General features: G+C 33.3%; 1 protein-coding gene across 1 annotated transcript; it reads left to right on the forward strand.

Annotated features, from left to right (window-relative positions):
* Positions 1 to 242: 242 nt before the first annotated feature.
* Positions 243 to 10,947, forward strand: LOC133181490 (uncharacterized). The gene is made up of 7 exons (XM_061315981.1): positions 243 to 271; positions 5,512 to 5,656; positions 6,422 to 6,566; positions 6,774 to 7,257; positions 10,072 to 10,190; positions 10,265 to 10,408; positions 10,486 to 10,947. The coding sequence occupies exons 1-7, from the start codon at positions 243 to 245 to the stop codon at positions 10,725 to 10,727; spliced, it is 1,308 nt and encodes a 435-aa protein (XP_061171965.1). The 3' UTR covers positions 10,728 to 10,947.
* Positions 10,948 to 12,584: the final 1,637 nt, after the last annotated feature.

Here is a 12,584-nt window from a genome sequence, read left to right on the forward strand (position 1 = left end):
TTTATTTTATAAACCCCCTGATTTGGTTTGACTTCTACAACGGAACATCAGTAAAGTTGATTTAAGACTATTTTTGTCCAATGTCTATGTGATTTGTGATTTATTTCTCCGTCTTGCGAACTTTATACTTGTTATTTTTTCTCTTCTGTTCATATTAATCACTACAAACAAAGATAAATACCAGGATGAAGAAAATGTTCTACATATGTACCAAGTCTCTTTCTTTAGTCCTCACGACAATAATGACAGCAGTGGAGGAGAAACTTCAGCTGTACTCTGCAACAATATACGGTATTCGAAAAGTGATGCTAATCAAACGTGGATACTAAAAAAGAAAACTAACAGAACTTATGGAAAATGCGAAATAAAAAAAATGCAAAAAATCAATAGCAGCAAAATATACGACTTTTTAATATTTTATACAACCATTCCTCACGATAAAATACACAGCAGTCTTTTTAACATCATAGAAAACTGCTTCTTGAATAAAAATGGAACTTTATATTTTCTAAATATTGTGATTGCTCATCTACAATCTTCCATATTTCCACTTACAACTTACAAGTACTCAGTACTCTTAAGTTGATATTAAAAGATGCTTAAGTTCCTCATTGATAATATCTTTATGAATCTTCCAACAATTTGTTGGAATTACCATGGGTACTAATTGTTCCCCTTTATTAACAGACCAGTTTTTGTAGTTTTAGTAAAGTAAGCAGAATATATATATATATATATATATATATATATATATATATATATATATATATATATATATATATATATATATATATATATATATATATATATATATATATATATATATATATATATATATATATATATCTTAATCACATGTATGCATGCTAGCTAATGCATACGATATTCATGCCTCCCAGATGCTTCGATACCTCCGTAGGAGCAATTTCTAAACTAAAGCAGGCCACTGACAAATAGGTCGATGTTTAAAGGGTATTAAAAAAATTCGTTTAAAGTAAACATTTTCTAAATTCTATGGTCCATACAATGACCTTTTTGACATTTTCAATCTCCCGTTATTTGAATTTTGATGTCTACACCCACTTCATTCTACATTACAAATAATTCCACTTCTAATGTTTTTAGAGGTTCATGTTTCTTCTACGGTTAATTTGTATTGCTTTTTTATTTGACTTTTAAGCATGATTATTTTTTTTTTCATTTTTATTGAGGAAGCAGTTGTCTATGATGCCAAAAAGTCGATTCTGTCTCTGATTTATCGTGAGGAATGGTTGCAAAAAGCATTGGTAAATCAAACGTTTTCATGTTATTGATTTTTGACATTCGAAGTGCATGTTTGAGGGTTGTCCCAAAAAGTCGTAGACAGGGAAAACGTTTTAGTTTCTATTTACTAATTAAATTTCTTTTTTGTCATAGTAAAAGTAACATTTTATGATCATGAATTTCAATTTCTATAGTAATGACACATTTAGTAAGGAAACATTGTAAAAATGAAGAAAGCATTTGTGCATATCGGCGCACGAAAGCAAGCGTTTTTAAGTTTTGCTTAACAAGCGTCTCTTAAGCATCTCATTGATTTTTTCAAACTGGCAAACCACTCTTGACTGAGGGGATAATTAAATTTCACCAATGTCCACAAACAGTACTCTACTTTTTATAAGCCTGACTATTTTTAGTACGGAGGTAAAAACTGTCCTTGAATCTATTATGCCATTTATAAACAACTTCTCTGCTAACGTTCTATATACTGTGCAATCTCACTTCTTTATCTTTTTCCTTCTCTGAAATGGACAAACCACATTTGAAACATTTCTTACATCCCCTTCCGCTGGTAACGCGTTTGACGACATCATTTGCAGCAAACTCAATTCCAACAACAGTTAATATTTTGACGGGACAAGTCTTTTACCACAATGTACATGTAACTCGAGTTTCCTCAAACACAGATCTTAAGACGAGTCTTAATACCGTCCTTATTTTATAAGTGTTTATCGTGAAGAGAGGCAAACGTCAATATTAAATGATTCAAGTAGGAAATTAACGATTGAAAAACATGTATGTCATATGAGCAGAATTATTTTTAATTTGAAAAATCTTCATTTCTAATCTATTTTTGATTTTTATTGAGGATAAAATTTCCAAACAAAATGAAAATGAAATCTATTCTTGATAACATATATATTTTATTTTTGAAGAATTGTGATATCTCTTTTGCAGAATGATAAAAGATTCCGAGATATCCCGTTTTGACTTTATGCGCGAAATTTACATTATAAAGAAAAAGATCTTTCAAAATATAATCACTCGGAGCTCCTCGGGTGGCTCGTGCCTCGCACACTAACCTCGAATATGAAAGGTGTTCTACCATTTTACATACACTAGACAAAATTGCTAACGCACCACCAAAAAAATTTAATATTTTACATTTCAAAACTTGTTTATGATGTACTTGATATATAATTATGTCACTTAAATAAAAAAAAATGAGGCATTTAAATGTCTTTACTGATAGATAACTACAATGTTTACTGAAGCGTAACCATTTCACAGAAAAAATTAAAATCGTGTCCATACTTTTTCGGAAGAAAAAATTTCTATTTTTTCTTTGTGTTTGTGTTCTTTATATTTGTACTAATTAAAAACTCAGAAAAAAAAGTTTCACCGTATGCCTCGTTTGACCTTAGAAGAGCGTGTTAAAGCAGACAGTATGGTGGCTGCAGGAGGTTCCTTTGGAGAGATTTGTAAAAAATGAAAACAATTAAAAGATTATGAATTCCTTTAATGAGAAATTGTTGCAAATAGATTAACAAAAATTAAAATGTTTACTATAGATAGCCACGGCATTAAGTAAGCAGCACACGATAACTTGAAAATTGTACCACAAAATTGGGTCAGCCGGAAGTTGGGTGGATTTGCTATGGGCACCAAGGCACTGGATGACTACAGGCGATATGATAGTCAATAGCTGTATATTATTTTATTTTTAACTGGGAGACTGCTTCTGTGGCATCCTCACGGACCACCTTTGGTGATCACCAACTTTATATCTGGGCAAAAACGGTGCGCAGTGCACGTCGGGAAATTAGTTTTCGAGAAAGAAGGTCATTTAAGGGTCTTGTCATGACATAAAGACATTTGTCAATCCCACTGTTTTGGAAAAGATGGCATATTTTATATACTATTACCGATCGGGCAAATGTTCAATTCACAAATAAGTCATGACATAAAGACATTTGTCGATCCCACTGTTTTGGAAAAGATGGCATATTTTATATACTATTACCGATCGGGCAAATGTTCAATTCACAAATAAGAATAACGAGTGGTGCGTTAGCAATTTTGTCTAGTGTATATACAATCATGTGATCCAATACGAAATTCCTCCAAATACTATGCTTTTGAAATCTGAGTTACTTTGTGGTACGCCCAACACTATGTTTCTGCTTTCAAAGACTACGAACAGAGGGTAGTAATCAAAACCAATATACAAGAAAGAAATCGACAAGATAGGAAATTTTGTGAACTTTATGCGGAGCGAAATATGAAGTGAGTCAAAAGGCAGTTCTGGTGAAGAAATGCATCGATTTGATGCATATTCCCCCACCAATCACATCCGAGGTTTGTATGGAGCGTAGCGGAGTCAGGCGAGGATTGCCGATTGATATATATTGTAAGCTCCCCACGGATGGCCTTTCATAAATGGGGGTTACAAAATATAACATTATACTGTTCACACACAAGTACGGTGGTACTTCAGTCTTGGTTAACTTCAGTATTGTAAACAGAACGAGAGTTTCTCAAAGGTAACAATAATAATTTATTTATAAGCACATTTCAGCAATAACAACATCAGGTATAAAACATGAGTTTGGTCGGTGGCGTCTACCGTACAGGGCTATGGTATAAATGGGGCGGGGCACCAAGGTGACCGTCAACTCAAATATTAAATAGTAATTAATAATAATGTTTTCAAATAATAAATAGTTGTCCAGTGTGTTGGGAGATAATTGTCTTAATTAATTCTCACCTAATATTGGTTGATGGAAAGCTGGAATTTGAATTTAGCGCTAAGAGAACTTAGACAAGATTATCTGCCATTATTGGCTGATCGACTCATATATATAGACTTTCTGAGATGCGACGTGATAGGGCTTAACCAATGAAATAAGTGTACGGTGACACTCGACCAATCGTGGCAATGTACGGCAACGCACAACATGAGATTTGCCGTACAGTGCCAAACAAGTTTGCCATACACAAAGAATAAATAATTAAAAACAAGCTGTGATTTAACAAATACACATGGATTAATTTAATATGACTATGCTGGATGTTGTCCTTATCTGTAAGTAAATATTCAGTTCCTAGAAATATGTATAATTGTCATAAAAACATTGAATCGTATAGCAGACAATGTCAACTAAGTACTTTCAAATACGAGTACAATGATAAGCTATTAAATGTACAAATGACTGCCTGATTATGATAAATAGTTTGTAACAATTATTCTAGCAATAATTTGAGTTATTTCAAATAATAAACAATCAATAAAATCACAGAGATACAAAATGCGAAACTCTGGCTAGTATGTACGTTACATCAACAAAGATGGCAGCGGGTTGCATACAAGAGTATCCAGAACAAATAAATCGCGCTATTACAGTTCTTTAAGATTATAACATCTCCCCCCAGTTCATGAATAATGACAAGAAAACATGTAGTTTTAAAAGGTATGTGACCGAATTCATGAGATACAGAATTAAATTAGAAAATAGATTATTCACATATCAGCATGTGCTATAAATAGAATAAATACATAACATGTTTTTAAAAACAGAAACTGTCTTACAAACAATTGAAATAATGTTTCTGCAAAGATGCAATCATAAAATACACAATAGAATACAGTACAATGGCAGAGCTGAATGTTGTCAAAATTATATATATTACATTACATTAGGTCTTACAATATATAATTCCAAGAAAAATCGTTCTACGTTACAGATATCTTTATTTTTAGAAAGAGATATCTCTCTTATTGAAAGAGATACTCTCCTTTTGTAACAGAGATGTATTTTTTTTAATTATCAGAGAGATTTCTCTTAAACAGTGATACCTCTCTATCTTGCAGAGTTAATATCTATCTATGAAAAGGGATATCTCCTTTTGATAGAGATATCTCTAGAAGACTGAGAGGTATCTCTTTATAAGTACTAGTAGATATAACCTAACAGTAAGAGATACCATTTACAGTAAACATTTCTTTTAATCAAGGAGACATGATTGCAGTTTTCAGAATAAATGGTAAATTAAATTGTCTTTTATTTGGAAAGAAACCAGTGATATTTCAAAAGATAGCTTAAAGTTTTTGTATTCTTCTGTATATCTTCCAAACCATCAGTATAACTATTTGGCGTCATATAAAATTTGTTACTGGATATCGCATCGACAGAGAACGCCCCCAATACAGTACTTTCAGTACTTAGATTATAACCCATTATCACATTTCAGACCCCGGATATATAAACAAACCGTTAAAATGGCATTGTATGACCTGTGCATCGTTGGGGCAGGTATGATGGGGTCTGCCGCGGCCCGTCATGCTTCAGAGAAATCAGGGGTAAAAGTTTGTCTCATAGGCCCTCAAGAACCAAAGGTAAGTTAAAATTAACTTTTATCAATGTCAATAACTTTTCTCGTTGTCAAATAAGGCCATTCCAAGTTTATTTCATGATTAGTGTTCAGGTGTTCAATAAAAAATCAAAAGCCTATCTTGCTATCACAAAGAAAACTCAAATTAACAGAAAAAATACAGCATTAAAGATAAAGTCTACATTATTATCATTCGAGAATTTCCTTTATATTGTAACAAAATGATTAATAGTATTACAAATTAATCAACTTATCCCATTTTTTGACACAGAATATAAAAAAAGAATGTAAAAGAAGAATAATATAATATTATTATAATAAGCAAACATAAAAACTAAGTGATTTTTTTGTAAGTTTGTATTGTATTGTTTTGAAATTAAATTTTATACCTATAAAACCAATCCGTCCGCGAGGAACAACAATCTTGGAATGGCCTAATTGCGAGTACTTGTCTGTTATATATATATATATATATATATATATATATATATATATATATATATATATATATATATATATATATATATATATATATATATATATATATATATGAGATGAGATATAGTGATGGGGGTATCCGTCCGAAATATACATTGAGGGTATCCATCTCTTATTTCAAAAATCCCAACTCCTCTATGAGACTTTCACAGAATCTTTATTGCATAGTGTCATTAATTGTTTACTAGATCGATTTTCGAAAAATGAAATTATAATTCAAGCCGTCAGTAGAAACCATAAATTACCTATATTGATATGCAACAATATTCAGATTAGGGAAATAGTTAGTGGAAACGAAGTATTTGGAACACATTATGATGAAGGAAGGATCATGCGGGCCACCGCAACAAGTCCATTGTGGGCAGATCTTGCCAAACGGTCGGAGGAGAGATATAGGGAACTAGAGAATCTTTCGGGTACCTTTATTAATTTTATAATTGTTTAAATTAGGTATCTAATACGCATTTATCTAATGTTGTAAAATTAGGTATCTGATACGTATTTATCCAATGCTTTAAATTTTCCTGATCGCCTCAGTTCGATAGACGATATAATTAGCTTTTCTTCTTTTTTTTTAAATTTTGTGTGTCCTTTTCATATACTTTTTTTCTCCATCATTGAAGGTGTACAGTTTTACCACGAAATAGGGGCACTAACAGTTGGCACAAGATATGGACAGTTTATTGGGAGGACAAAATCCAGTCTGAAAGGGGGTCCAAAAGGTTATGATAATGTCGAAATCCTTGCCGCAAAAGAACTTAATGATAAATTTCCGTATCTTACTTTCGCAGACAATGATGAAGGCATCATGGAAAAGAGCCGGGCTGGCTATATAAATCCAAGAAAGATGGTTATGGCTCAAATAGTAGTTGCTGTCAACCAAGGATGTGACGTCATTCGCGATATTGTACTCAATATTGAAAAATTACAGGGGGTATATAAACTAACCACAGAAAGAGGGAAAATTATTTGGACAAAGAAGGTTCTATTAGCAACCAATGCTTTTACGGGGATGCATCAACTTTTAAAGAATCCCGTGTCATACAAAGCCATGCCACAGACCGTGACACTTGCCGCCGTCAGTGAAAACACAGCAAAGCGGCTAAGGTATAGCTGCAGTAATGTAGCCCTCTCCGATTTTTTTTTTTTGGGGGGGGGAGGGCTACAACTCCTTAGGATCTCCATAATGGTGCAAGTGCGGGAGTGATTCACTACCGCACAGATTTCGGCTCAAAGTATCAGTAAATGGGTATTTTATTAACATATCTTACCTGAACTCATAAAATGTAGTTATGCAAGATATGAATTGATCCAAAAATATACAGAACAATCCGTATATCGGTTATTTTTCGCGTATATCAACATCACAACTTGAATTTATCCGCCATGTTTACTGACCTTGATCGATTTTACAATGAGAATTCGGGATCTAGGGGAGCGGATCGTTTAGGATTTCCCTTATTTTAAGCATAAATATCACTGTTTATGAAAAAATATCGCATGGAATGCTTTTATTTATCCATGTTTAGTGATATCTTTCAACACAAACATTTATCAACACCGACATTTACTTTATCAAGTGATTCTAAATTTCAAGCGCAAGTCTCTGTACATCACGCGAGAACTGTCATGGCTTCTGAGGAGAGCGACTGGTAAACATGCAGATTTATTTTACTTGGTTTTCGCGTATAAAGGGTATGATGTTGATAGTGAATAAAAATTCCGTCTTATTGGAAGTAAGTTGAATGCAAAAACATTTATTTTGCCTGCAGTCCCCTGTATCTAAAAAATATATTTGCACCATTACGGAGATGCAGTGGAATTGTAGCCCTCTCCTGAAAATATCAGATTAAAAAAAATCGGAGAGGGCTACATTATTGCAGCTACTAAGGTATAGTAAAGTTTTTTGAATGGCGACTGAGGTATAGTACAGTTATTGTAAGACGGTTGAGGTATAGTACAGTTATTGTAAGGCGGCTGAGGCATAGTATTTTTTTTGTAAGACGGCTGAGGTATAGTACAGTTATTGTAAAGTGGTTGCGGTATAGTACAGTTATTGTAAGGCAGCTGAGGTAAGTACAGTTATTGTAAGACGGCTGAGGTATAGTACAGTTATTGTAAGACGGCTGAGGTATAGTACAGTTATTGTAAGGTGGCTGAGGTGTAGTACAGTTATTGTAAGGTGGTTGCGGTATAGTAAAGTTATTGTCAAGCGATGGATATATAGTACAGTTATTGTTAGGTGACTGAGGTATAGTAGTTATTGTAAGGCGGCTGAGGTATAGTACAGTTATTGAATGACCGTTGAGGTATAGTACAGTTATTATAAGACGGGTGAGGTACAGTACAGTTATTGTAAGGCGGCTGAGGTTCAGTACAATCATTGTAAGTTGGCTGAGGTATAGTACAGTCATTGTAAGGCTGGGATATAGTACAGTTATTGTAAGGCGGGTGAGGTATAGTACAGTTATTGTAATTCAGCTGAGGTATAGTACAGTTATTGTAAGGTGGTTGAGGAATAGAACAGTTATTGTAAGGCGGTTGGGGTATATATAGTAAAGTTATTGTAAGACGGCTGAGGTATAGTACAGTTATTGTAAGGCGGTTGGGGTATAGTACAATTATTGTAAGGCGGTTGGGGTATAGTACAGTTATTGTAAAGTGGTTGGGGTATAGTACAGTTATTGTAAGACGGCTTAGGTATAGTACAGTTATTGTAAGGCGGTTGGGGTATAGTACAGTTATTGTAAGGCGGTTGGGGTATAGTAAGTTATTGTAAAGTGGTTGGGGTATAGTACAGTTATTGTAAGGCAGCTGAGGTATAATACAGCTATTGGAAAGCGGTTGAGGTTTAGTACAGCTATTGTAAGGCAGATGAGGTATAGTACAGTTATTGTAAGGCGGCTGAGGTTCAGTACAGTCATTGTAAGTTGGCTGAGGTATAGTGCAGTCATTGTAAGGCTGGGATATAGTACAGTTATTGTAAGGCGGGTGAGGTATAGTACAGTTATTGTAAGGGTTAATGAATTTCTTGCTTTCGGATATTGTTGTTGTGTAGGTAATTTTAATGAAGAAAAATGTCTACAAAAAATAACAAAAAATATATATCAATATTTTTCTCGTGAATATCAGACCATATTCACCACCATAAGAGTCATTTACTGTATAATATTATCAATGAGTAAGATACGTTGTGAAGTTGTTGTGTACGTTGCTTTATGCCTTAAAGGGGCTTGGACACAGGTTTGATGTATTTTCTAAAATTTTTGATACAATATCATGACTTATATTCTTAGTGCATTTCAGACTGATATATTATAAAAGTGCATTTACAAACTTCTTTAATATGAAATATTGAAAACTACTCACATCCGTGCACTTTCAAGAAGTATAATTTATTCTTAATATTTAAGAAAACTTGAAAATTTGTTGTTGTGTGTTAATGACAAATATATAACTATAATCCAGAAAAGTTATGGTAGAAATGTTAGCAGAAGCAACATACCAGTGTTGTCAGTTCGTGTTCAGTAATGTGTGCTGAGTTAACAAATTGAACACACCCGGTAAAACGTAAACATTAATAACAACAGAGCTCGAGTCGATGTTTACAAACACATATGTTTGCCCTTATGCTATGAAGGATGTCGTTGTCATTAAATTTTAAGAATGTAACCTAAGAATTTAAGCCTTTAAGTTCAAATCATTAAACTAGTTATTTTTTTTTAATAGAAATAGAAATTGAAAACTGTAAACAAAACGGAAATGCAACTGTGTCCAGGTACATGTACCTTTAATGCGCAAGATATGAACTTAAGTCACTGAATAATTTTCAATTTACTGAGGAGAAAAGAATCATCTGTTTTGAAATTTGTGTTTTATGATCTTTCTAAATCTTTGGGGTTTTTTTTTTGTTTGTTTTAGCCAGATGCCAGTTGTTTTATATGAAGGCAAAGGTGGCGAGTCATGGTCTAAAACTTATCCTAGGGACTCTAGTGACAACATCCAGTTTTATTTATTGCCTCCGATTAAATACCCAGATGGTAAGTCGTGTCCGTTGTTCTATTAGAGGAACAATATTTATAAGGAACTGTTGCACCTTTTTTTCACTATTTAGGGAAGTACTATATAAAGATTGGCCACTCAGATGACATTTTGAAAGGCAGTTTGGAATTGACGGATATAAGAAAATGGTACAGTGGAAAAGGAGATGAAGAACTCGAGGAAGAACTCTTCAAACTCTTAGATACCATATTCCATGGTAAGGGCGAAAGTTAAATTTAACAATGTTGCCGAGTTGAGTTTTTATCCATCAGTATAACAATCTGCTACTTATAGGTGTTCGTTTTGAAAACCATCATGGTGATGCATGCGCAACTATGGTAACACCAGGTAAACAACCTTATATAGACCTTCTTTCACCCACGCTAGCCGTGGCTCTTGGTGGAAACGGGTATGCAGCGAAATCAAGCGATGAAATCGGCAGAATTGCTGCAGATCTGATACTTACATCAAAATGGACGTATGATATTCCCAAGGAAAATTTCAAAGTGAAGTTTCATGTACCATCGAAGCTTTGATACCCCCAAGATGAAAGATCGGGGAAACCCTAACAAAAAATACTAGAGTTAACTATATATTATACTTTACTATAGTTAGATTATAGTGATAACTTTGACACTATGAAAACTTTGATTTACTATAGTGATAACTTTGAGACTTTGATTTATTATAGTGATAACTTTGACACTTTGATTTACTAAAGTGATAACTATGAAAACTTTGATTTACTATAGTGAACACTATGAAAATTTGATTTACTATAGTGAAAACTTTGATTTACTATAGTGATAACTTTGAAAACTTTGATTTACTATAGTGATAACTATGACACTATAGTGATCACTTTGGAAACTTTGATTTACTATAGTGATCACTATGACACTATAGTGATCACTTTGAAAACTTTGATTTACTATAGTGATAACTTTGACACTTTGATTTACTATGGTTAACTATAGTTAACAATAGTAAACTATAGTTAACTATAGTATTTTTTGTTAGGGAAGTGCTTAACCCCCTCTTCCCCCGCAAACAGCTACTCATGTATAAGAGTTTACTCTGGAATTTTCTACTAAGTCTCAAACTTATTTGGATATGTTCGTAAATGCTGCTTTATTTCTTGTTTTAAAATATGAACTAGATCAGTGAACATATTTAAAATATAAATGTAGTTATAATAAAAAAAAATGCATTGCCTCGTATTCATTTGAACACTTTCAGGATTCTTGACAAATAGATGACTACATCAACTGAGTATTTTCTATTAACCATTTTAAATTTGATAAAAATCATATACAAATCTATCAATAATTTGAACTTTTGGTAAGCTGTGATATGCATATACATGTATTTACGTCACACCGAAATGTAAAACTGCGACGTAGAACAAAAGTTAGCAAGTGGAAGATCGGAAATGTTTCATGTAGTTTGCTAATGCAAAAATTGTTTCCTATTTTTTGGTCACCTGAGTCACCTATTGCTTTCTGTTTTCATCCGTCTTTCGTGCGGGTGTGCGTTGTGCGTAAACTTTTCACATTTAAAACTTCTTCTCAAGAACCACTGGGCCAGTTTCAACCAAACTTGCCACAAAGTATCCTTAGGTAACGGTGATTCAAGTTTGTTCAAATGAAGGGCCAAGCCTTTTTCCAAGGGGAATTAATTATGATTTAGTGAAAAATTAATGGCATCTTCTTCTCAGGAACCACTGGGCCAAGAAAGATGAAACTTATATGGAAAAATCCTCAGATAGTGTAGATTCAAGTTTGTTAAAATCATGACCCCTGGGGGTAGGATGGGGTCACAATGGACGATCTAAGTTTTACATAGGAATACAAAGGAAAATCTTTAAAAATCTTCTTCTCCAAAACTACTTGGCCAAGAAAGATGAAACTTATGTGCAAACATCCTCAGGTAGTGTAGATTCAATTTTGTTCAAATCATGACCCCCTGGAGTAGGGCGGGGCTACAATGAATGATCAATTTTTTACATGGAAATACATTGGACAAATCTTCTTATCCAAAACTACTAGGCCAAGAAAGATGAAACTTATGTGAAAACATCTTCAGGTAGTGTAGATTCAAGTTAATTTTTTTTTTAATCATGATCCCCGGGGATAGGGTAGGGCCATAATGGACAATGAAAGTTTTACACTGGAATACGTAGGAAAAATCTTGAAAAATTCTTTTCTCAAAAACAGCAAAACCATATTTGGTTATATTTACATGGAAGCATCCTCAGATAGTATAGATTCAAGTTTGTTCAAATCATGACTCTGGGGATAGAGTGGGGCCACAATGGATGATCAAGGATTTACACATGAAAAAATATTTAAAAAAAAAAATCTTTAGCAATCTTCCTCTCAAGAATAGTAAAG

Source organism: Saccostrea echinata, unplaced genomic scaffold (assembly GCF_033153115.1).
Source record: "Saccostrea echinata isolate AGI-Se365-2 ecotype Australia unplaced genomic scaffold, CSIRO_AGI_Sech_v1 ptg000009l, whole genome shotgun sequence".
Classification (NCBI taxonomy): Eukaryota; Metazoa; Mollusca; class Bivalvia; order Ostreida; family Ostreidae; genus Saccostrea; species Saccostrea echinata.

Excerpts from the sequence above, each read along its gene's own strand:
- LOC133181490 (XM_061315981.1), top strand. The coding sequence starts at position 243 with ATGACAGCAGTGGAGGAGAAACTTCAGCT. Across the intron at positions 5,657-6,421 it reads TAGGCCCTCAAGAACCAAAG|ATTAGGGAAATAGTTAGTGG; the intron begins GTAAGTTAAAAT and ends AACAATATTCAG. Across the intron at positions 10,409-10,485 it reads CTTAGATACCATATTCCATG|GTGTTCGTTTTGAAAACCAT; the intron begins GTAAGGGCGAAA and ends TGCTACTTATAG.